At 50.1% G+C, this 25033-nt stretch overlaps 1 protein-coding gene across 7 annotated transcripts in view; it reads left to right on the top strand.

Annotated features, from left to right (window-relative positions):
* Positions 1–25033, top strand: part of LIMS1 (LIM zinc finger domain containing 1) — a 100686-nt gene that overhangs the window by 40394 nt on the left and 35259 nt on the right. The window contains exon 1 of one of the 7 annotated variants that reach the window (XM_081253567.1): positions 15801–16036. The exons of 5 other annotated variants lie outside the window; for them this stretch is intronic. In XM_081253567.1, the coding sequence (XP_081109693.1) occupies positions 15930–16036 (107 nt within the window). In that variant the 5' untranslated portion in view covers positions 15801–15929. Of the gene's footprint in view, positions 1–15800; positions 16037–25033 lie in introns of those variants that run through there. One more of the 7 variants, XM_081253562.1, reaches the window with a different exon arrangement.

The raw sequence follows: 25033 nt of genomic DNA on the forward strand, positions 1-25033 counted from the left end.
GGGGGGGCAGTTAATCTTACTGAACCTCAATTCCGAAGTCCAGAAAATGATCCTTAAACTCAGCCTTTTTAATCCACCCCACAGGGTCATATTCTAGAATGTGGGTTCACAGTTGAAATTTACTGGAGAGGCTGAGGGGCCCCCATCACTCTGGCTTTGTCAGCCCCTTCTCTCAGCCTTGAGATGTCACAGCGATAGGCTGGCCAGACCAGTTGGAAAGACGCGTGCAGTTTTCTCAGTTGCACAGCTGAGAAGAGAGTTTTAGGTTAGGTTAGGTGGTCGCGTCGGTGGTAGTGCCCCCTGGAGGTGACGGTGCACGTGATGATGGCGTTGTGCAGACGGGGTGGGGACGTGGCCGCCCCTTCAGGAAGCTTAGCTTAGTGTAAAATGATTACATAACACGTGGGTGGGTTCGGTCTCCTGTCCTGCATCCCTGGTAGGGGTGCGCACAACGAGGGCGTGGAGAAGAGAGGCCGGAGGTGCTTGGAGCAGTTGGATGGGTCGTTACAGGCTTAGCTGGACTTACTGGTCCAGACCACTTTGAGGCGCTGAGGCTTACAGAACTTCACAGAAAAATGCACAGAAGCACGTACACGAAAATTTTCTTATAACGTCAGGGGATTCGTGCTCCCAGCCTCTACCACAACACACGATTGTAATGGCGACTGCATTTCTGAAGTTTTTTTAGAAGCCTTGGATTAAATAGGACAGTTAAAATATTGTGAATTCTTGATAACTGAATAAGCTGCAAATTCACTAGCACAGAGCGGTCTGGTACTTTCCGGCAGGTGCCTGTGTATGTGTGTGTTTGCCTGTGTGAGAGACAGGGACACACACAGGCTCTGTCTTTCCACTTCCACAACCAGAAGAATTTCTTTGCGCACATTTCCTTTTTCTTCCTTTTCCATAATGCAAACAGAAATGCTGTTCTTTTAAAGCCTTCTCCGACATGTTCTACACATTAAATTCTAAACTCCTTCTTAGACGTCCTGTTTATGGTGATAACTGCCAGTTGCGGGTACCTACCCCATGTGGGGCTGTGCAAGTCACCTCTGACCCCTGCCTCAGCCCTGCAGGGCACGCATGTTAGAATCAGGACCTGATGTGTAAGAAGCTGGCTCAAGACCCTCCAACTAGTCAATTTTCCAGTATATCAGATTCACAATGAACCAAAATAAATATATACTTTCGCCAAATTTATTACTTTACAAGTGGATTTTTTCACCAGGTGGGTCTTAGATGTGATCTGAGGGGCAAAGAAAGCTTTCTGCTAAAAAATACCTCCCACTGTGGGTGGTATTTCCATGTTGTTGGTCAGAATAATGAAGGTAACTGTCAAGTAAAAATGTTCTGGGGAATTATAGTTTCAATCCTTGACATTTTAGTTTAAAGTAGTTTACCAGATTTTTTTTTCTTATCACAGCTTTAATAGAATTGAAGGAAACTTATGGCTTCTTATAAGCTGGGAGAAACGAAAAGTTGATTAGTACTATGCTTAGAAGGAGAGATTGAAGACGGAGCACCTGGGCGGTGGGCATCTCGGTGCAGGTCAGTGATGCTAAAACACCCAGTTTGGAATTTTGCGTGGGATGGAGTCCTGATTGTTGTACACTAGCAGTTTGGGGAGAGGAAGGTGTGTCTGCCCCCTGAGCACAGCAGTCCCCGTTCTTCCCCGACTCCGCAGCTGTCATCTTCCTCTCTGCGCAGGTTGTCCCGTGGGGAGTGAGGCCCCGGTCAGGCGGGTGTGCGCGGGTCAGACCCCGTGTTGACGCTGTCATGTGTGCAGGCGCAGTGGAAGCTGGGAGTCTGTTTTTCTCTTGTTGTAATTCCGCCCTCGTCCTTGTGAAGGCTGTGATTGTGGTTCTTTGGGGCATTCGTTTTGGGAAAGTGGGGTCGGATATTTTGCTTGAGCAGTTAACGTAAAGAAAAATCTGTTTTCTCACGGCTCTCCAGTAAATGGTGCTTTGAGTGAGTTTGCCAGATATGGTTCAGTCTGCAGGCTAATAAATCTAGCCCACAGCCTGTGAGCAAAGAATGGTTTTGATGTTTTTAAATGGTTGAAAAAAATGAAAAGAAGATGTGAAAATTACACGAAACTCAAACATCAGTGTTGGGAGGCAGCCCAGCATTTGTCTGCTGTCGTCCGGGGCCACCTCTGAGCCACAGGATCAGGTGAAAAGTCATGACAGAGGCCGTGTGGCCCTCAGAGCCTGAAATAGTCTCACTCTGACCTTTATAGAAACAGTCTGCTGGCCCTCCTGCGGAGGAGGTTAGCAATCGTGAAGACACTGTTTAACGCTGTCAGGTTTTAGACATCACTGCATTCAGATCCTGGCAAGTTAAATCCAGTTCTGTGGAAATGACTAGATAGTGACATACTTTAACTACATCAAAACAAGTCTTCACTTGGTCGCCATCCTCACGAGTGGATTTCTTGTAACCAGCATGAACTAGCTTCCTTCCTTCCTGTCCTGGAAGAAAACTGGAGACTCATCAGGGCCACCTGCCCTCTGCTCCTTGGAGCCAACCAAGGACCAGGGGGCTGGGGGCTGGGGTGTCTGTAGAGCTGCAGGGCCGGCCCCGAATCTCGCCAGCACGTGGCAGTCAGACATTGAACCTCTACCAGGTAAGAACAGTTCCCCTGGGGGGAGGTTTGTGTTTGTTTTTGTTTGGGGGGGGTGGTTAATTTATATCATTCCTTTTTAATGGAATCCCATTGTTTGTCGATTTCCCCATCTGATGAGTCTCCACGGGATGCTGAGTCCTGCTCCCACTCGGGGCGCTGAGCCCCCCGCCCCGGCCTCGCCAGCCCTGGGTGCAGCTGAGACCCAGGCGTGACTGCCGGCTGTCAGGTTCAGAGGTGCAGGCAGGGATGCCCGCCATCATTCCTAGAGGGCGTGGCTGCAGCGGGGCTGGGCTGGGGGGCCAGACGCCCCTGCGGTGCTGTCTGCGCCTGGGGAAGATCTGTGACTGGCGGGCAGGAGGCTCTCTTTGCTGTTATGAGCTCAGTGCCTTGTTGATCCCGGAGATTCTGTGAACAGCCCAACATCCTTTTTTAAGTACCTCTTCTGCTGAAATTAACCTGAGGTGGTTTATATTGCCTGCATCCTAGAAAACCTGAGTGTGTTGAGCTGAAAGTGCCCATTCAAAATGTCAAATATTTTGTATTAAAATTTTTTTTTCTTTTTGAAACTTTTATTTATTCTTCTTGATATCCTATGTTATCCACCTTTTCCTCTATATCCACAGTTATCTACTGTGTACCTGCCACCCGCCAGGCGTGTGGTTAAATGTCAGCAGAGGAACGTTTCACGTTGGGCTGTAGTGATGCCTCACTTAGGGGATGTTGTGAAGGATGGTCCCGACCTCAGTCCCGAGGTTCTCTGTGCCCATGTCAACTCGGGGACAGCAGTGAGGAGCCCAAGAGCAGTTTAGGAAGGAAGGAGGTCAGACTTTGAAATCAGTACAGGACAGAGACCTGTAGTCACCTTGAAGGACGGAATGACTGAATGTAGAAAGAAACAGAAGGAAATAGGTGAGGCCTGAGCACCAGGTTCCCCCGCAGCAAACCTGGTAGCTCGTGTGTTGCCCCGGGACACCCACCAGACAAGCCTTCTGACAGTGATCTGACTTCTCACCTGGTCTACACCCGGGAGGGGACGGGCTGGTCGTGCAAACTGAGTGTGTTAGTTAGCCTGGTGGTTACAGCCTGGCTTCCTGGTTTTCATATCCGCTCTACACGTGTTAATCACAACTGCTGAGACGCGTCCACTTTGGATAAACTGACAAAACGGGGTTGCCAGCCTTCAGAAACTGAAGGTCAAGCTTTCAAGCTTTTGAAAATTCACCAAGGAGAGTCTCTTTATGGGAAGCTGCTCACCTTCCCAGCACCCAGCCAACTGTCCCCATGAATCACGTACCTCTTTGGGGTTAACTCCAGTTACGGTCGTGTATACGTTAGTAAGAAAAAGTATCACAATTTTGTGAGACACTTAAAAAAAATCGATCAACATTCTTGTGTTTCTGTGAAGTTTCCAAATGTCAGTCATTCAGCAGGCTTTTCTGTGGACCCACTGTGTGCTGCCTCCGAGCATCACAGTGTGGCAAGTGCCGTGGGGAGGATCTGTCTGCAGGAGCCCCTCCGGGAGCTCTGCGAGTCCCCACAGAGTGGAACCTTGTGGGGATCCGGATCTGCTACCGGCCTAGTGGGGCAGGGGTGTCTGGCAGCTCATCACGGAGGAAGACGCAGAGCGTGTGGACTCCGGGAGGGAGAAGTGGTAGGAAATGAGGCCGCAGGCAAGGAGGTGGTGAAGGCTTATGTCTCCTGCGACACCAGGGTCCCTGGACTTCGCCCCCTGGAAAATAGACATCGTCTTCCGAACTGAAACATAATATGCTCAGATTCGCATTTAAAAAAAAATACAGCTTTGACAGCAGTGAGGAAAAGGCGAAGGATTGATGATGTGATACTTGTTTTTCATCGAGCGCTCCCAGTGTGCTTAGTACTCCATTTATCCACGTCCTTTTCACAGTAGCTCCGTGGGGCATGGGTATAACCATCCCTTAGGAAGAAAAACTCTCCAGTAAGCCCCTGCCCATGCTGGGATCTGAGTTCAAGGCTGACCGACCACGCCTGGCCTAGCGCAGAATGGCGGGCCTCGGGACCCAGGGACAGCGGGGTGTGCGGTGGTGGCGTGGGGGCCTGGGGGGGCGTGCATATGAAGGGAGGGGCGATGTGACCTTTCTCACAGTGGCTGGGCTGGTGAGAAGGAGGCTGCTGAGGGCGACTGGGGGTTTGGGGGCAGCGGAGTGCGAGGGGCAGCCTGATCAGGATGAGGGGTAGGGCGAGCGCCGCTGTACGCCCTCCACCCCAGGGATGAATGGACTGCAGTTAAGCCAGTTGTCTGCCCCCTCCACCAAATAAGTGCACGTGTGCAAATAATCTCACACGAGGATGTGTTTCCACATGTCTAGTTAAGACCACCCTGTAGAAGCTTTAGGTTTGCTTCTCTCCAACCTTGGTGTTGGTGCTGATCTCAGGTAAAGTGTGCTATTAAAAGTAGTACGTTCTGCACGTCAGCGTCGATACTGTGGACAGGTTTCTTTTTACTGTGCTCTTCCTGCTTCTTTACTTCTGGGTTTGGAGTAGAGGTCTTCATTCACCTACCAGGTAGTTGTGTCTGGAAGCCAGCCCGCTCACCTGGTTTTGCTGGCCTTATGACTCATTTAACCCTCTTATCTCTGATGTAGCCTACATGCATCCTTTTTTTCCTACAGTTTATGTCCAATAACTTTCTCATTATCTTTGGGCTTCATAGCATAATGTTTCAAAAAATTTTTTCTTTTTCCCGCTTTACTGAGATGTAATTGACGTGTAACATTGTGCAATTTTAAGGTGTGTAATGTGATGATTTGAGATGTGTGTATAGTTTTGCAAGATGCTTACCACAGTAAGGTTATTAACCCACCCGTGACCTCACATAGTTACCATTTTGTTGTGCTGGTGAGAACATAAAAACTGTTCTCATGACTTCCAAGTATACAGTATTGTTAATGGTCGTGACCATGGTGGACATCACATCCCCAGAACGTATTCCTCTCGTAACTGGAACTCTGTGCCCTTTGACCAGCATCTCCCCATTTCTGCCCCACCACTCCCCAGCCCCTGGCACCTCCCTTCTACTCTGTTTCTGTGGGTGCTTTTAGATTGCACATGTAAGAGAGATCGTATAGTATTTGTCTCTCTCTGATTTATTGCACTTAGTGTAATGCCCTAAAGACCATCCATGTTGTTGCAAGTGGCAGGATGTCCTTCATTTTTATGGCTGACACTCCTGTGTGTGTGTGTGTGTGTGTGTGTGTGTGTGTGGTTTTCTTTATCTGTTCATTCAGCGATGGACACTTAGGTGGTTTCCATGTCTTGGTCATTGTGGATAATGCTGCAGTGAACAAGGGGACACAGATATTTCTTTGAGATCGTGATTATATTTCCTTCAGATATATTGACCCGGAAGTGGAATTGCTGGGTCACATGGCAGTTCTATTTTTAGTTTGTTGAGGACCCTCCATACTCTTTTCCATCCTGGCTGCACCAATTGACGTTCCCACCAACAATGCAGGAGGGTTCCCTTTTTTTCCACATCCTTGCCAACATTTGTTATTTCTTGTCTTTTTTTTTTAATATTTATTTATTTGGTTGCACTGGGTCTTAGTTGCGGCAGGCGGGCTCCTTAGTTGTGGCATGCGAACTCTTAGCTGCAGCATGAATGTGGGATCTAGTTCCCTGACTAGGGATCGAACCCGGGCCCCCTGCATTGGGAGCGCGGAGTCTTAACAACTTTGCCACCAGGGAAGTCCCTTCTTGTCTTTTTGATAATAGCATTTCTGATAGGTGTGAGGTGATGGCTCATTGTGGTTTGATTTGCATTTCCCTGATGATTAGTGATGTTGAGCATTTTTTGTGTACCTGTTGGTCATCTGTATGTCTTTGGAAAAATGTGTGTTCAAGGACTTCCCTGGCGTTAAGACAGCGCTTCCCATGCAGGGGGCATGGGTTCGATCCCTGGTCGGGGCACTAAGATCCCACATGCTGCATGGCCAAAAAGAAAGAAAGAAAGAAAGAAAAATGGCTTGTTCGGGTCTGGTGCCCTTTTTTTTTTTCTTTTTTGCTGCGTCCCACGACTTGTGGGATCTTAGTTCCCCGACCAGGGATGGAACCCAGGTCCACGGAAGTGAAAGCACCGAGTCCTAACCACTGGACTGCCAGGGAATTCCCTCATGCCCATTTTCATTTATTCATTCATTCATTCATTCATTCACTCATTCATTCATTCATGGATGGCTGTGTTGGGTCTTCATTGCTGTGTGCCGGCTTTCTCTAGTTGCAGCGGGGGTATAACAATTAACAATACTGTTGACAGACACTGGGGAGGCTGTCAGACCAGGAGGGACAGCAGACCGGGAGCTAGGGACGTGGGCCCCCGTCAGGCTACTCTTCATTGCGGTGCACAGGCTTCTCATTGCGGTGGCTTCTCTTGTTGTGGAGCACGGGCTCTAGGCGCACAGGCTTCAGTAGTTGTGGCCTGCAGCCTCAGTAGTTGTGGCACATGGAACTCAGGCTCACTAGTTGTGGCACACGGGCTTAGGTGCTCTGTGGCATGTGGGATCTTCCCGCACCAGGGATGGAACCCATGTCCCCTGCACTGGCAGGCGGATTCCTAACCACTGCGCCACCAGGGAAGCCCTCGTGCCCATTTTTAAATCAGATTCTTTTTTTTTTTTTTTTTTGGTGTTGAGCTGTATGCATTCTTTATACATTTTGGATATTAACCCCTTATCTGATATGTGATTTGAAAAATCTTCTCCCATTCTGTAGGTTGCCTTTTTATTTTTTTATTGTTTCTTTTGCTGGACAGAAGCTTTTCAGTTTGATGTAGTCCCACCTGTTGATTTTTGCTTTTGTTGCTTGTGCTTTTGGTGTCATATACAAAAAAATCGTTGCCAAGACAGATGTCAAGTTGCTTTTTCTTTATATTTCCTTCTAGGAGTTTATAATTTCAGGTCTTACATGTAGTCCTTAATCCATTTTGAGTTAATTTTTGTGCATGGTGTAAGATAGGGGTCCAGTTTCATTCTTTTGCACCTAGCGTGATGCTTTCTGTCTTCTGTGTTATTAAGCATCATTCAGAAGTGGTAAGAAAGGCTTTTAGTGTTGGTTACGTATCGAGTGGTGGACATTCAGGCTCTCGCAGTGGGTTACATTCCTGTGACTTTGCACCTGAGAATTAACAATGCCCTTTTTTAGCCTTTCATTTCCCGAAAATCGTGTGCATGCAATACCGTGAGAAGCCACATGGTGGCAGAAGTGGTGCTTTGAAAGTTGTGGGTTTACAAACCTGCTCTAAGAGAACGTCTGCTCTGCATCTTCATCCTTTTTTTTTTTTTTTAATGAAGGTGTAGAATTTGTAGAGCCTCCAAATACCCATCACCTACCTTAAATAAAACATTACAAGTACAGTTGAGCTCTTGGTACACTTCCCGGTCTGATGATTTTCCCTCCCGCTTTTCCTCTGGGAGGGAACCACTCTCCTGTTCATCCTTTTATTACACACTGTGTATTCTTAGCACTCATGGGGTTGTTTATTTTGTTTTAGATTTTAAATAGTGTGTGCTCTTTGTGATACTGTGCAAGCTGTGCTTTTTCACTCTCTCTCTTCTTGGGTAGGTTTATCCATGTGGATTTGTGCAGCTTTAGTGAATTATTTTTCTTCTATAGCTGTGTGGTATTCCAGGAAGGGGTCACGACTTGTTACATGCACTTTCCTGTTGACAGACACTGGGGAGGCTGTCAGACCAGGAGGGACGGCAGACCGGGAGCTGGGGACGTGGGCCCCCATCAGGTCCCCTGTTGCTGTCCAACAACATACTTGGTCTCAAGAACACCCTTTTTCATTAGAATCTTTGCCTCTTTCCCCAAACGCTTGGCCTGAGTCATCACACGTACCCTGAAGGGAGACAGCCTCCAAGGAGTCCAGGAATTCAGCGACATCAAGGCTCAAGTCTGACACCATCCACTGGCTTCTGCCCCCGGAGCTATAGGAGGAAGGTCTGTGTCAGTGACCTCGGCCTCCTTCCCAGCCCTCGGCGGCCCGACCACCACGTGGACCCAGGTGCAGCTGGGCTCCTGCCTCATTTCTGGGAGAGAAAGTGGGCAGGAGGGGGGACCGTGGTTTAGTCTGTCTCCAGCCTGTGTTTAGTCTGGGGTTGTCCCCAGGGCCTCTGTGCCCACAGTGGGGAGGGGACACCTCCCCTGCCCCCTGGAGTTCTCGTTGCTGAACTAATAGGAAAACTGGTGCAAGACATGAACAGGAGAAGAAGAAACAAGTTTCAATTCCTGCGCACGGAGGTCTCGCAGAAATGGAACCTAAGATGTGGCCAAAGCAGGTGGCTTTTTTAGACAAAGAAACAATAAATTTGTGAGGAATTGACAGGACTAAGAAACGTAGGCTTTGGATGCTCAGTTAGTGAAGGATCTGAACGGTTTGGCCCTGGGGTTAGTCACCGAAAGAGGTCGCGGGTTTGTTTGTGCGGGCTGCCCTGTCTCTGGCCATTAGGGTGTCCTTCTCCCTCCTTCACATGGAGACTTATCTCCTGCTTCAGGGAGACAGGAGGGGGTCAGAGTGTCCCTCTTACATCGGCCGTTTTTTAAGCAGCTTTAATTCAGAATAATCCATGTGCTGTTGAGGGACATTTGGGGGCAGCTCACCCTGGACCCCAACACTGCCCTGCTCCTGTGTGTCCCCGAAGCTTCCTGGGTTGGGCTTGTCCGCGTTCAGACCTGGGTGTGGATCCAGTCTCCCTCGTTGGCTGTGTTGCCTGTCAGGACCTTGAGCTGCTTGGAGACTCAGTTACCTCAAATGCATAGTGGGGACAATAATGATCCACGGCTGGTGGGACGGAGGTGAACATGGGAGCGTGTTCCTCAGCTGTGAGTAGCACTTACATCAGCTCCGCGTACGCACGGCACGACATGGGCATTTTTGTGCCCCAGCCCTTGCTTTTGTAAGTACTCTTTGAAAACGGTCTTCTTAGGTTCAATCAGTTTAAAATGCTGGCTTTCTGCAGGCAGGACTAAGGCAGCACGAGCGCAGCGCGGGCTCCGCGTCTGGTCTGCCACCGGTTCCTCTCCCTAAGACCCTCTCCCGCCCACTCCCCACCCTCCCATCCCAGCCGCCACCCCTGTCTCCGCCCTGACAGCTCGGTCTCCCCCCACCCCAGGCCTGGGAGAGGGGTCTTTGGACCGGAGAGACACCCCTGACTGGCTCTCTCGCCTCACCCCCCTAGCCCCTCCCTGCAGCCTCCGGGCCTTTGCACGAGCTAAGCTGCTCTCTCCCCAAGCCTCCCCTCCCTCCGGCTCTGGGGGATCAGACCCGAGGTTTCTGTCTTGGGAGGCATTCCCTGCGTCCCTGCCGTCCTCACAGCAACCTTGTCTCCTGTGACTTGACACATTTTCAGCTGCATATTTATTTGTGGGTTAGATGGTTGGCAAGGTGTCCCCCCAGACAGAAAGCTTCAAGATGAGACTTTACACAGAACCCGGGGATGTTTTGATGCCCTGGTGAAATGGTTTGGAGGTGGAAGTTGACAGTAGTAACTGTGGCACTGAAACCAGGCTGGGGCCGCGCAGGTGCTGTGGTCATGCTCACGACACCCTGGAATTCCTGGGAGAAGAGCCACGGCCTCAGAAGCTCAGAATTGCTGCTGGTAACACTGCCGTCCGGGGATTCTTGCTCCAGGACCTTCACCTGTTGGCTTTGTCACAGGAATGTTTAGTGTGGAAATGTGCTCAGCAGGTCCATGCCTGCTGCGGGGTGGATGGGTGGAATGAGTGGAAACAGTGTGTGTAGCAACTTTATACAGAAGGTGATAGCAAAACACATTTTAAGTCAAATCGTGAAAATCTGGATTTTCAGCAAAGCTCTCTTTTGTGAACATATGACCACTAGAATTCCTTCAGAGAATTAAAAATTATCCTATTTACAGAAGTTTAGCTTGATGTGCAGTCTTCTGAAACCGTGTTGACGGTGTCACATGGGGTTGCACTTGCCTGTGGATGGAGGCCGGGGCCCCGCTGACTCTGCCCTGTCTCTCCCCGTGGCCTCGGCGTCTCCGCGGCTCGTGTGTCAGGCGGGTGGTCAGGGTCCCTTCCTGGGGTTTTATGTGCATCTCGGCTCTTGGCTGTGGAGCAGGTGGCCGGGGAGAGGGCCGAGGCGGGGGTCAGGTCGGGGGTCGGGGGCACAGCCGGCCGAGCGTGTGTAGCCAGCCTCAGGCCCCATTTGGGTCCGGGGTGGGAGCCTGACCTGTGGGGAGGGGTGAGCGTGCCGGGAGCCTGCCAGCCTCGGGCCCTCCCCTGCCGTGGACCCTTGCTGAAATTTTAATCTGCAGAAAAGACCGTTCAGATCATCGGATTCGACCGCTCTATTTCCGAAGGGAAAGATTGAGGCCTTTGGGAGTGATGTGACTCGTGTGCCTGCCTGCCCGCCGGCCGCAGCTGGGACGTTGCCCGTGTGGACCTACCAGCCGGGTGACCCCGGGCTCCCTCTGCACCCTCGCACCAGCTTTCCCCACCCTCGGCCCCGTAGAAAGGTTGGGGGTGGGAGGGTGACCGAGAGTTTTGTTTTAAATCCTTTGGAAGGATGCAGGAAAGCTTGCTTGTTGCGGCGTGGCTTTGGGAATGTTCTGTGATGGTCTCGCAGAAGACGGTGGGTGACCCGTGTAGATTCTCTGTTTCTGACGGCTGACCTATGGGGTCTCAGACTTTGGCCGAGGCTCCCCCGCCTGCTCGGCGAGAGGAGGGTCGAGGGGATGTTCAGAGGGGCTCGCAGACGGGCCAGGGACCGTGTCTTTGGTGATATTTTCTGACGCTTTTGGACGGTGGATTCTGCCCTCTCACACTCTGCTCTGGTTGACTTGAACTTGAACGTGCCCCCGAGAATCGCCGAGGTCTGAGCCCTCGTGTGACACCCGGGACACGCCTGGGGGCCCGTGTGGATTTGGAGGCGGGAGCGCGGAAGGAGGGAGGCCGGTGCTCTGCTTTATCAGAGAAACTTTACTTCCCCTGCAGGGGATTATTCATAGGATAAAAGTTCAACTAAAAAGGATTCATTTCCATTAAGTTCAGAGTGGTTGCAAAACAAAATTCTTCTCTTACTGCGTGTGTACAAGGAAATTAATGGCCTGGAAACTTACAGCTGCTCGACCATCTGCAGGCCTGAGGCCCCTGGTCTGGAGGGTCTGCTGACGGGGCCAGCAGCCAGCTGGGCCCCGAAGCCAGGGTGCAGCCCTCAGTTCTGCCGAGAAGGAGCCGTCAGCGCAGGAACGCTGGGGACGGGTCTTAGGGGCTTGATGCCTAATTAGGTTTCTTTACCCCCCAGAGCCTGAAGGGAGTACTGGGACCAAGTACACTGAGAACTGGACTGAGTCAAGTAGAGGGTGGTTTTTTAGTTCTTATCCCCAATGGAAAGTGTTCATACTGGTGGAAGGTGTTGCTCAACTCTACAAATGTGCAGCATCTGAGTTTTTGCAGTCTCACAGGAAAGTACAGTTTTCCAAAACTGTGGAATGGATGTGCCTTTTAAGAATCTCATTTAGGTAATGTTGAGGGTTAAATGCACAAACAAAACAAAACAAAACCAGTTTCAAAGCTCTGGAGCATTCATCTGAAACGTAGCATCATCATAAAGTGGCGAGGGTCTCAAAATCAGTTGGTGGAACAACTAAACCAGAGAACTTACTGAGCAAACGCACACTCTACCATGTACCTGGCCTTGTAAGACGCAGCGATACAGTAGCTACACGGCTGCCCTGGGAGGGCTGTTATCTGCGGGGGATGGGGGGATGGAGACCCTGGTGATAGTGAGTGAAGGGTCTCCAAAGCCCTCCTGTGAGAGGGACCCCTGCGCTGAGTCCAGAGGCAGGACTCGGGGCCAGGACGCCCCATCTGTCCTGGGACCGCGTTCAGCACGGGGAGCAGCCATCGGGTCACCGCAGGGTCTTCCAGGACCCGCGAGTGACCGGTTTACATTTGGAAAGAACTCCTGGAAATTTGGAGGATAGAGTAGAGGCGGGTGAGGCCAGAGGCAGAGAGATGACTGGGAGGTGGAGAGAAATGGGGGTGGGGGTACAACAGGGGCTCTTCTGAACCAGCGTCTGGCCCGCAGTTGAGGTCAGTGTCCTGCCCTGGAGCAGGGACGTCTGTGCAGGTCGGAAGGTGAGTCCACCTGCCAGTGCCCTGAGACGGGGGCAGTGTTGTGCTCGCGTGCATTTCTGAGACTCACTGACCTTCCTCTGATTCACAGAAGATCCGTGACCGCCTCCCCCCTCCACTTGGAAAGGTGGAGGACGGGGTCAGAGGTCAGCCTGCAGAGCGAGGCCCGGTGTGATGCTCCCTGGGCCTTCCTGTTTAGTCATTTCAACCAAGAGCACAAACCTATTGCAGTAGAAAGTACCCGCTGAGCTGATGTCGCATTTCGCTGCGAGTTCCGGAGCTCAGGTCCCAGGAGAGCCCGGCGGTCGGGGGGAGCAGTGGGCAGGTTCACAGAGCCGCCACCCCGCGGTGGGAGCGGGCCGGGGTGCCCCCTCCACACGTTCTGTGAACCTTTGCTCGTGGACAGCCGCTGGGCTCTAAGGGCGGCAGCGCGGCCCTTCAGAGTCTGTTTACGCCGCGAAATGGACATCCCTGTGTGGACACCCACGTGGGCCTCCCTCAAATGCTAAGACAGTCGTTTGAAATTCAGAACTCATTTAAAATAGGCCTGATCTACAATCCAGGCTCAACTGATAACTTTCTACGGGAGGGCGTGAAAGGAGGGAACCACGGGGACGGCGATGGGGACATGGGGCCTCTCCTGGCGTCACATCACCTGCCGCGTCCCAGGGCTGTGCCCTCTGTCCCTCTCTCCCCCCACGCAGATGCACAGAAACCTTTGTTCGGGGGTGTCATCTGGCTGCAGCCTGAGCCATTGTGTGGTAGGGGGTTGTTCCCTCCCAGAAATGGGCGCCCCTCCCTGGCTGCGTGTGGCGGGGAGGGAAGGGTACCACTGTCTCCCGCTGTCTGTGTTGTCAGTGAAATGGCAGTGGTTAAAGACCTTTGCCCAAAGCCCCAGGATTTAATTTTATGCAGTTGTGACAAGCATGGATCTACTGAAGTTTGTATGTGTCAACACAGCCATTTTAAAAGTCCGCAGGCAAGAATTGTTTCAGTTTGTTTTACATAACTTTTCTTACCCCTGTTCACATCCTTTTAACTTTAGACTCATCAAATACAGGATTCGTCCTACACGGTAGTGTTTCCTGTCTTGTCAACTTTACTAGTTTACAAGCCTTTTCCCTTGTCAGCGGGCTGCATTACTCTTTCTCAAGTTCTCTTTAAAAATCAAGCTCTCTGGGCTTCCCTGGTGGCGCAGTGGTTGAGAGTCCGCCTGCCAATGCAGGGGATACGGGTTCATGCCCCGGTCTGGGAAGATCCCACATGCCATGGAGCGGCTGGGCCCGTGAGCCATGGCCGGTGAGCCTGAGCATCCGGAGCCTGTGCTCCACAACGGGAGAGGCCACAACAGTGAGAGGCCCACGTACCGCAAAAAAAAAAAAAAAAAAAAAAAAAAAAAAAAAAAAATCAAGCTCTCTTATGTTCATATTCCTATAGAAACAAGTCCTTTTCAACGTTGAGGCTTCTGTGTTTGCAGTGGCTACAATTAGTTTGTATTTTATTCCTCAGGCATTTATTCTGTTTTGATGCCTACAGTTAAAAAAAAAAAAGATTGGTGCTTGTTTCTCTGCGTTTTTCACCTGTCATGACAAAAATGTAAGAATTAGGCACTTTAAGGAATCCTAATTTTATGTTTCTGTTACTGTAAACTTCAAACTTTTCTGCGTTTTATGTCTCAGTAGGATCCTAGAGCTTTGTACAAAAGGTATATGTAAAACTTCTAAATTTTTTCTATTTATTTTTGAATGTGCAGGGTATTCCAAGTCCAGCAGGTATAGAGCAGTGGTTACAGAGAAGCTGTCTTATGCTGCTCTGCCCATCCCCCAGGCACCCGATGTTACCAGTTTCCTCTGTATCCTTCCAGAGAGAGGAAGAGATACATTTGTCCCTCGATTTTTTTTGGTAATGTTTTGTCACTAGTTATATCTAGTGTGGTAACAAAATTACTAATTTTCCCCCTGCATTTTCTTTAAAAACGTATGTTACACTTTGATGGTGACTGTAAAAAGTTGTGTTTCCACTGGGGCGGGCGTGGGCGGGTGAGGACCAGGGCTGCAGCCCTAAAGGAGCCGGGGCCCCACAGTCCCGAGTGAAGGGGTGAGATGCAGAGCCCCCTTCCTTGGGGTCCTGAATATTTGAATTTATAATACCGATCCTTCTAGAGAGGGGAACGTATTAACTCTTTAACTATTGGTGTGAAAAGAACTTTCAGACCCATTTCTCTGCGCTCTCGTCCTGGAGGGGATTCTGGGAGGAAAGATGCTGACACGCAGACAAACTGCCGGCACCGCGAAGCCAAGCTGTTGGCTGAGAGCAGGCCCGCGCTCGCGCCGGCGGGGAGTCCTCCTGAGAGGGGCTGAGTCAGACTCGCCTGCTGCCGCGCGGGCGTCCCGCGGGGCCCGGGGACAAGGACGTGCCCCTATGATCTGCCCCCCACACTGCAGACACCCATCCCCCACCCCGGGAACCAGACCCTCCCTCCTGACGCGGGGGCCGCTGTAGGCGGACAGCGTGCGCATCTCCCGCGAGGGGACCCGTCCCGGGGGGCGGCTTTGGGTGTAGAGAATCCCGGGATGGCGGGTGGCAGAAGAAACCACCTCCCTTTCAGTTATGAATTTTTGAGTAACACTTAATGGGGGAGAAAAAAGACACTTCCTTCCTTTCTGAAGAGGATTTAGAGCACCGTGGAGAGCGCGGAGCGGCGTGCTGCCCTTCGGAACTGTGCTTTTCCGTTTGAAGGAAAATGTCCCAACGAGCTCGTGATGACCAGGCACTTCTTGAAACCGACGGCTGCGCGTGAAGTGTTGGTGGATTTCCTGGTCCAGAGAACAGGGCAGGACCCTTCTTGAGTCACGACCTTTCTGGAGCGTTTTAGCCCGGTTTTGATGCACAGCGATGCTGGAACGGTCCACGCAGGAGCCGGCGCGATCGCTCAGGGTGGCCGGGCTCTGCTCGGCGGGAGCACGTGAGCACCAGGCCCTCCCAGGTGCGGGCGCGGAGACACGGCCGCCCGCGGGAGGGTGTGTACCCGGCAAGCAGGAAGCGCGGCCGCCGGCGCCGCAGACCGCTCCCCGGGCCAGGTGTGCGCGGGGCGGTCTCCAGCCCTGGCGGCCGCCCGCCCTCCGGTGCCGGTGCCGGGCTCCGAGGGTCGCGGGCCGGGAGCATGACGGCCTTACAGCTCAAAGAGCTCTCGCAGTCGGGGCTCTACCGCCGGAGGAGGGACCGGCCGGACAGCCTGCGGCTCCTGGGGCTGCAGGAGCAGGCGCTCAGGTGAGTGGAGCCCGGCGGGGGCGGGGTGGGGGGGCGGCAGCCTGAGCCCCGGCCCGTCCGGAAGGTGAGCGGCGAGGGGCGAGGGGCGACGGGCTGAGCCCCTGGCGTCAGCTTCCCAGCCCTGCAGCCTCGTTCCACCCCCAGGGCCGAGGATCGCAGAGGGAGGGTTTGACCTGCCCGCCGCTGTCAGAAGGCACATCGCTTGGGCTTCTTAGGGCGCGTTTCAGAGGGATTTTTCTCTGCGTTTTGACGGTGAGGGTCGCGGGTGATGTCTTGGGTGGGCGTCAGGGTGTTGTTCTTCGGTGTCGACGTGGGTTTCACAAAGGAAGGCAGGGCAAGTTTTGAACGTAACCTGGGAGGGAGGGAGACCTTTCTAACTGAAAAGGTTAGGGGTTTTCTGTTTCCACCGTTAATTGGCCTAAAACAAGACGGTGTTAGTTTTTCTTACCGCTATTGAATTCTTTTTAGGTTACAGGTTCTGAACAGCCCCTGCGCATTAAGCTGTTGCTTAAACTGCTGTGTTTGCCGCGAGGGGTGGGGACTCTGAGCAGACAGCAGGGACCCTTCTCCCCGCACGCGTGCTGGGTGGCACCTCAGTGCCTTTGTGGACACTTGATCCACGCGCTTGAATGTTCCACCCAGATGGTGAGAGGAATAGATACGTTTTATATATATATATGTAGTATATAATAGTTATAACCTCTCTCTATATATATTTCGCCTATAAATTCGCTTTTAGAGTTTATTTTAAATTCTTTAAACTTAACAGGAAAAAATTGACAAGGGAGCTCTTTAAACTTATATTAAAGTTGTCTACAAATTTACTACAGGAAGTGTACTTTGGGAGGGATATGTTTATTTGAAAATGTTTGACTCTGGCTGGTACTGATACTTACATTATTAGAATTTATTCCCTACCATGTCGGGTGTCTCTTAGCTACAATTAGTGTATCAACTTTGAATTGACTGGATTAAACAGAATTTTAAAGCTTCAGAGTTTGACTTGTAAATTTTCACTACAAGGTTAGTGAGAATTCTGAGCCCCCTCTTGCTCGACCAGATGGGCACGGGTGGACGTGAGCCCTGAAACTGCCTCCAATCTGCTCTTGATCCAAGAGTGAAAACTTACCCAAAGTAGTTTTAATTTCAGATTCGGGGTCCTAAGGAATTTACTTCAAAAGAAATAAGATATGCAAAATGACATTCAAGACCAGCCAACTTTCACTTATTTTCAGACAGTGGCAGAAGTACCCATGAATGAGATTACCTGTTATGTCTGAGGGGGTGGTTATGTATATAAGTCATAATGGCCTTTGAAACAACTAGGTTGTTTTGTTTTCTCTCGAGTTTAAATTACAGAAGGAAGAATCATTCTTAAGGTGTATTACTTGTTGCCTTGGGGTGAGGAGACATTTTCCCACTTTTTCTGCTGTATTGTCCCCTGGTGATTAGAAGGGGCTTAGGCTTCTGCCATGTCTCTGTCCCCGGGTTCAGAGAAGTGACCGTTTACTTATTTTAGGACTTCGAGCTCAGCCAGGAAAAGAGCCTTTTATCGATTTAGAGAGGCAGGGTTTTCGCCTAGTTTTATAGGAAGCCTGTTTTTAGTATGAAATCGGGTTCCTCCGGTAATAGGAGCTGGAAGGGTGACTTTGAGGTTAGACACGCCCAGTTCAGGCCGCTGGGTCAGGCAGATAACCTTGATGGACTCAGGTGGCTTCTCTTTAAAAGGAGGATAAAAACCATTGCCGCTATTGAGTGTCGTTTATTATCTCATAAAACCCTCGCCACCAGCTTGATGGCAGGCGTTGTCATCCGGTGAAGGGTACCTCGTGCATTACTCACTCGGCTACCGTTCATCCATCTCCTGCTGTGTGCCCCATCGAGGCTGGGCCGCGTTAGACTCAGGGCCGCCCCAGGGACACCAGCATCTGGGCCCTGGAGGGTCACCTGCAGGTGTTTCTCCCAGGAGCTGTCGCTGGACTGAGCACCTGTGACATTGGGCACCTCAAAGTAGCACAGACCCACTCCCACTCTGACCCCCTCACTCACACACTGTTTTCTCAGCACGTTTATGGGTTCTGGCAGAAAAGCCATCAGAGACTAACAGGGCTGTCTGTGCTCACCGCCAGAAAACATGTTTAAGTTTAAATTGAAGACTGTGCTCTGAAACAGAACACAAGTGTTTAAAGAGCACATAAAAGTCAGTGAAGGACTTCTCTGGTGGCGCAGTGGTTAAGAATCCACCTGCCAATGCAGGGGACACGGGTTCAAGCCCTGGTCCGGGAAGATCCCACATGCCATGGAGCAATTAAGCCTGTGTGCCACAGCTACTGAGCCTGCACTCTAGAGCCCGTGAGCCACAACTACTGAGCCCGCGTGCCACAACTGCTGAAGCCTGTGCACCTAGAGCCCGTGCTCCGCAACAAGAGAAGCCACTGCAATGAGAAGCCCGCGCACCGCAATGAAGAGTAGCCCCCACTCACCGCAATGAGAGAAAGCCCGCACACAGCAACAAAGACCCAACGCAGCCAAAAAAAAAAAAAATTAAAGAGCTGGTGAAACTGCTTCCGGCTTCAAACTCCAAACTGTTTAGAACAGAACGCTGCCTGTATTGATTTTTATTTTAAAGTATCCAGTACAGCCTGAAACGTGCTCTCCTTGCTTTGTACAGCAGACCGTCAGCCTCCACACCTGAGCGCTGAGTCATGGCAGGCGGTTCATCTCGTTTAGACTTTGTCACAACAGGAAAAAGTTGTGTGATGGGAGCCTCTTAGTTCTAGAACGTGTCCTTAAGTGTGGCTGGAACCTGACGTGCCTGAGAGACCCCTGGACGTCACCTTCCTCCATGGAGGTGGACCTGAGGACTCTGCATGCAGGTAGCGTTGGTGCCACTTCCTCATTCAGGGACAGGACTTCTGACCTCCTGCTCTGCCCGTGGGTTCATTCAGTGGAACTCTTCTCCTGCCCCCTGGGCTCGGAAGCTGTTCCTCGTACCTTCCCGGGCAGGGACCCTCTTCCTAAAGTGCCTGATGCCTGCAAATACCGTCCGGGGGGGTGGGGTGGGGTGGGGTGGGGTGGGGGTGTGTGTGTGTGTGTGTGTGTGTGTGTGTGTGTGTGTGTGTGTGTGTGTGTGTGTGTGTGTGTGTGTGTGTGTGTGTGTGTGTGTGTGTGTGTGTGTGTGTGTGTGTGTGTGTGTGTGTGTGTGTGTGTGTGTGTGTGTGTGTGTGTATTTACTCCTTAGCTATTTATTCTCCCTCTTAAATTGTGCTGCACCCAAACACAGTTTTTTTTTCTGTGGAAACCTGAATGAAAAACACACCTGTGTGATCCACAACCCCCCACCCCCGTTAAAAATTCTCAGAGTCACCTGGGCTCTGCCTCAGACACATGGGGTCTATAACTAACTGGGGACATCTCAGAATCAAGTCTTTGCCAGCCGGCTCAGAAAGGAAGTTTAATGCAGGACCAGGGGCTGGCGAATTATGACCCTTAGGCCTGATCTTCCTGTTTCTCTGTGGCCCACGAGCTCAGGATGGATTTTATATTTTTCAAATGGTTGAATAAAATGAAAAGAATATTTCACGACATAGGAAAATTACATGAAACTCAGTGTCCACAAATAAAGTTTTATTGACACACAGCAGACGTATTTGTACACGTGGTCTCTGGTGGGTTCTTGCCGTGGTGCCCGAGCTGAGCTGTGGCCACAAAGACGGGTCTGGCCTCCGGCTCTTTGCAGTCGCCCCCTGGTCTCGAGCTCAGATCAAGGACCCTTAGGTCCTCCCCTCTTGTTCCTTTAGTTTTGCCCCCCTCCTCCCCTCCGCCTGCATGAAGCAAAGGTGGATCAGAAGAGGCGGCTGACGTTTGTGCCCCTCTGTGAAGTCCACTGGGGAGGACTCACTTGTGCTGTGCTTTCCTACGCTATTCCTGGTGGAGCTGGGGCACCAGGACCAGAAGGGGGGTGCAGAGAGAAGTAACCTTTACTTCATGGTGGTTAAGTAAGGCTTTGGATCTCCTGTCCTTCTAGATCTGGGATGGCGTCGTTTTCCAGCAGCAGGATGCCTTTGCTTGGTTAAGAGTAGGAAACACGGATCAGGCCCCCATGCTGACTGAGCCCTTGCTGGGGGCCAGGCGCTGTGGTGAGAACTTCCGTGGTTCTGTTCTTAACTCAGTCCCGAAAGGGGGAGAAGGACCCAGGCCGTGAAGGGGCCCAGCTCCCGGCCTTGGTTCAGCGTCCTGTCGGGCGGGAACTGGGCCGTCCCAGTGCCCGGGGTGGGCTGGGGGAGCGTTTCCTTCAAACCTGTCTGCTGTTTGCTGATCATCTGGGGGACCCATCTTTTGACTGAAAAACCAGCGTTTGTATTTTAGTTTTAGAAACATAATCTGTTCGGCAGAGGGATGAAACTGCAGCTTGGCCGTTTTGTCTGTCCCCATTTCACAGTTCAGCAAGAACACATTTAATCTTCCCAACAGTGAGCTCAACTGATAACAAGTATTTCTTCTCTTTGGTCCAGGGAGGTGTCAGCCGGCCAATGTTGGTTTTTGAAAGGTAGTAGTGCCTTCTCGTATGTGTTTAAGGGTGTAATTCACACACACACACACACACGAAAACATACACGCGCGTGCACGCGCACTGGAGTACTATTCAGCCGCGAAAAAGAAGGAAATCCTGCCAGTCCTGACAGCAAGGATGGGCTCTGACAGTGCCAAGTGAATGAGGTGGACAGGGAAAGACAGACAGCGTGTTCTCTGTCTTAATGCAGAATCTAAAACCAGAGCGGAATGGGGGTCCAGGGGCAGGGAGTGGAGGCCTGGGGAGGGGCGGTTTAAGGCACAGACTTGCAACTAGAGGATGAACGAGCTCTCGAGGGAGGCCTGCCACACGGCACGGTGACGGCATTCAGCAGGGCTGTGCCATGTGGCGTGACGGAGGTGTCACTGACGCTCTGGGGTGATTATACAGCAACACTAAGCATGTCAAACCAGCAGCCGTGCACCTCAGACTCGCACGTTTACGTGTCCGATATGATCTCACTTTAAAAAATGTGTAACACACAAGTGTTCCTGTTGGAATAACAGGTTTTACAGTCACCCCTTCCTCACCCTTCTCACCACCCCCCCTAAATTGAGTCCAAGCCCCAGGCCCCACCGTCCACCCCAGGGCCTGGTAGCCATCCCTGCCCAGGGTCTGCTGCTCCCTGAAGGAATGAAAGCACACTGGCTTCGAGGTGCCTCTTTTATTCCAGGTTAAACCCCTTTGACTCTGAGAGAGTAAGTTAAATTGATGTCCATCCCTCTGATATCCCACACAGAGGAGTGTATCTACCAAAGGATGGACCGTGACCTTCCGGTTTTCCTTCTTCAGTGGTTTTGGGAGGCTTATTTTCTGAAGGGAAATGTTTTCCTCTCGGTCACCTAAAGTATTTCCATATAGTTGAGGGGGTATATGCTGAAAGTAAAAATAGTATTAATGCTTAAAGTTAGTGTGTGTTAAAGGGACAGTTGAAGGGTTGAAGGTCCTGTTCTGTGTCTCTGTGCTGCTCTGAGACCCTTGGGAGAGAACCTCGGCCTCAGCAGAGTCAATTTGTTAATTTGCTGTCACTCACATAAAGTTTTCTAAATGATTTACTATGACAATTAAGTGCCAATATTTTAATCATTATAAATTGCTTTTCTGTTGGTTAAAAGAAAAAAAAAACTTGATGTATCAGTTATAAATCACTTATAAAAACAAAAAAAAATACAATTGGCTAAAATGTGTGCTTTATATTACTTTGGAGAGATGCTATTAAAATGAAACAGTGCTATTTATTTTATATGTATTTACATATCTTGGAAACACAGCCACTTAATTGTGTATCTGTGCGACCCAGTGGCTATTCTGTGATTAAAACAGACATTAGACAAATATTCTCCTGCATAAAATCTACTTTTAGAAACAATCATTAAATAAGAATTAATATGAATTATGAATTAATATGAAACAGTGGTGGCATTAGCTTCTTAGAGCTGCTGTAACAAGTACCACACCCTGGGAGGCTTCAGACGGCAGAGATGTCTGGTCTCTCAGTTCTGGAGACTCGGGGTCAGAAATCAGCATGGCAGCTCTCCTCGTGCCTCTGATGTCAGCTGCAGGGCTGTGTGTGCAGCTTGTGGGGCATCACCCCACCCTGGCCTCTCTCATCACGTGGCTCTGTCTCCACATGGCGTCCTCCTCTGTGTGTGTATCTCCTCTTGTAAGGACACCAGTCATATGGGAGTTGGGCCCACCTACTCCAGTGTGACCTCAGCTTGTGCCTTAATTACATCTGCAGAGACTCTACTTCCAATAAGGTCATGTTCACAGGTACCAGGGTCAGGACTTCAACATGTCTTTTGCAGTAGGAGCCCTAACAATGGTGTCTGCATGATACACTGCAGCTTTCTTATTTAAAAAAAAATTTTTTTTTTTAATTTTTTAAAATTTACTTATTTATTTTATTTTTTGGCTGCACTGGGTCTTGGTTGCTGCGCACAGGCTTTCTCTAGGTGCAGCGAGCGGGGGCTATTCTTCGTTGCAGTGCACGGGCTTCTCATTGCGGTGGCTTCTCGTTGCGGAGCACGGGCTCTAGGCGTGTGGGCTTCCGTAGTTGCAGCATGTGGCCTCAGTAGTTGTGGCACGTGGGCTCAGTAGTTGTGGCTCGTGGTCTCTAGAGTGCAGGCTTAGTAGTTGTGGCACACGGGCTTAGTTGCTCCGTGGCATGTGGGATCTTCCCGGACCAGGGCTCGAACCCTTGTCCCCTGCATTGGCAGGCGGATTCTTAACCTCTGCGCCACCAGGCAAGTCCCTCAACACGTCTTTTTAGGGGACAGAATCCCACCCACAGCAGTGGTTTTTTTGAAGGTTAAAGATCATTCCAGTGTGCAGTTTTTTAGAAACAGCTTTATTGAGGTGAAACGAATGGGCCTCAGTAGATGCACAGTTTAATGTGCAGCTTGGTCAGTGTTGACACGTACACAAAGTCAAAGTCACGCACGTCCTCCTCCTCATCAAGTCCCTGCCTGCATTTGTAGCCCTCCCACATCCCTAGGCAGCTGGTGGCTCTGGATGCTCTTGCATTTTCTGGAGTCGTGTATAAATAGAACCATTCGGTCATGTACCCTTTGTTTTCTTTAGGCTCCTTTGACTCAGCATCGTTATTTTAAGACTCGTCCGTGGTGCAGGAGTCAGTATCATTCATTTTACTGCTGAGTCACCTTCCGCTTATGGATTTACTGCGTTTGTTGGTTCCCGGTTGAGTGGTGCCCAGCTCTTGGCCGTTTCAGATGAAGCTGCGTGAACATTCGCACACAAGTCCTGTGCTTTCATTTCTCTTGGGTGGAATGGTGGGGTTGTTTGGTGGGCACACACTTAATATCTGGAGAAATGGCTAAACGGTTTTCCAAAGAGGCTGTACCATTTTGTGTTCCCACCAGCAGTGTTTGAGGTTCCATTTTCTCCACACCCTCAGTCACACTTGGCACGGTTGATATTTTCCAGTTTTAGCCTTTCGGGGGAGTGTACTGCTATCTCCTTGTGGTTTTATTTGCATTTCCCTAATGACTCACGAAGCTGAGTATCATTTCTTGTGCTTATTTGCAGTTCCTGTATCTTTTTGGCAAATTTACCATTCAGGTTTTTACCCAACTTTTTTACTGGGTTATTTCTTATAGTATTTAGTTGAAACAGTGCTTCATATGTTCTAGATACAAGCCCTTTGTCAGCTACATATTTTGCAAGTATCTCCTCCCAGTCTGCAGTTTGTCTTCTCATTTTTATAAATGTCTGTTGACAAGCAAAAGTGTTTTTTTTGATAGTTGATTGATCTTTTTCTTTATATAAAGTTTGTGCTTTTTGTGTCCTATTTAGGAAATCTTTCCCAAACCCACAGTGAATAAGGTTATTAATCAATATGTTCCATATAAATGTAAAATCATTAATTATTTCTTTACACCAGCTTGGCCTCTCTTGCCCTTCACTGCTTTTCTGGCTGTGCTGAGTCCTCACAGGGATGCTGTGCAGTTCACAAGAAAGGAAAAGGGCCCTGGAGACCCATGGTTGGTAATTCAGGAGTCGAGCCGGGGCTGTTCCCCGTGTGTCTTATGCTCTTAACCACACACTTAAGCCTCACTTAGGTTTTAGGGTAAGGTTTCTTACCTGGAAGGTCTGAATACACTTGATCGTATCTTAAAAGTTAAAAATTTACCAAGGGTGACCTCCTGTGATGCCCGTTGAAACAAAAATGGAATTTTTCTGCCTCGTAGATAATTCATACATGTTTGCCAGAGAAACTATCTAGGTTAAGAAAGCTAAAACTATTCTATTTTTGTGTCATAATGAATATATTACTTAAAATTAAAATTGAGCACTATAAGAATGTCCAGCCTTTTATCTTACGTAAAACATTTGTCCTCCTGCCCCGGCATCAGGATGTGGGGGAACGGACAGTGTAGGAATTGACCAGGCATCAGGGCACAGAGGATGTTTGCTTATGTCTGAGCGTGTCTGCTGCCAACGTTATTTCTCAGTTCTAACAGACAGACAAAACTGGGACAAAACAGAAATTCTGCAGTGGTTTGGAAAATTTTGTTTCTTTCTTTTTTTGCCGCACCTTGCAGCATGCGGGATCTTAGTTTAGTTCCCCAACCGAGGATGGAACCCGAGCCCTCGGCAGTGAAAGCGCAGAGTGCTAACCACTGGACCGCCGGGAGTGATTAGGGTTCCGCGCTTTCACTGCCGAGAGCCGGGTTCCATCCCTGGTCGGGGAACAAAAAAAAAAAAAAAGAAAAAAAAAAAAGCCTTTCTGGAAAATTTCAATAACATTTCCAGGTGTAAGGAAATACGTTCTTTGTTTCATGGTAAAAGCTAATGTCAGTCATCTTGGCAGTATTGGAGATAAACTGATGTTATGGGTATTTTAAACAACGAGGTTTTATAAAAGTATAGCCAATTTAAAAGATCAAAAATTTTCCTGGATA

Source organism: Mesoplodon bidens (genome assembly GCF_964165515.1).
Source record: "Mesoplodon bidens genome assembly, chromosome: 14".
Lineage (NCBI taxonomy): Eukaryota > Metazoa > Chordata > Mammalia > Artiodactyla > Ziphiidae > Mesoplodon > Mesoplodon bidens.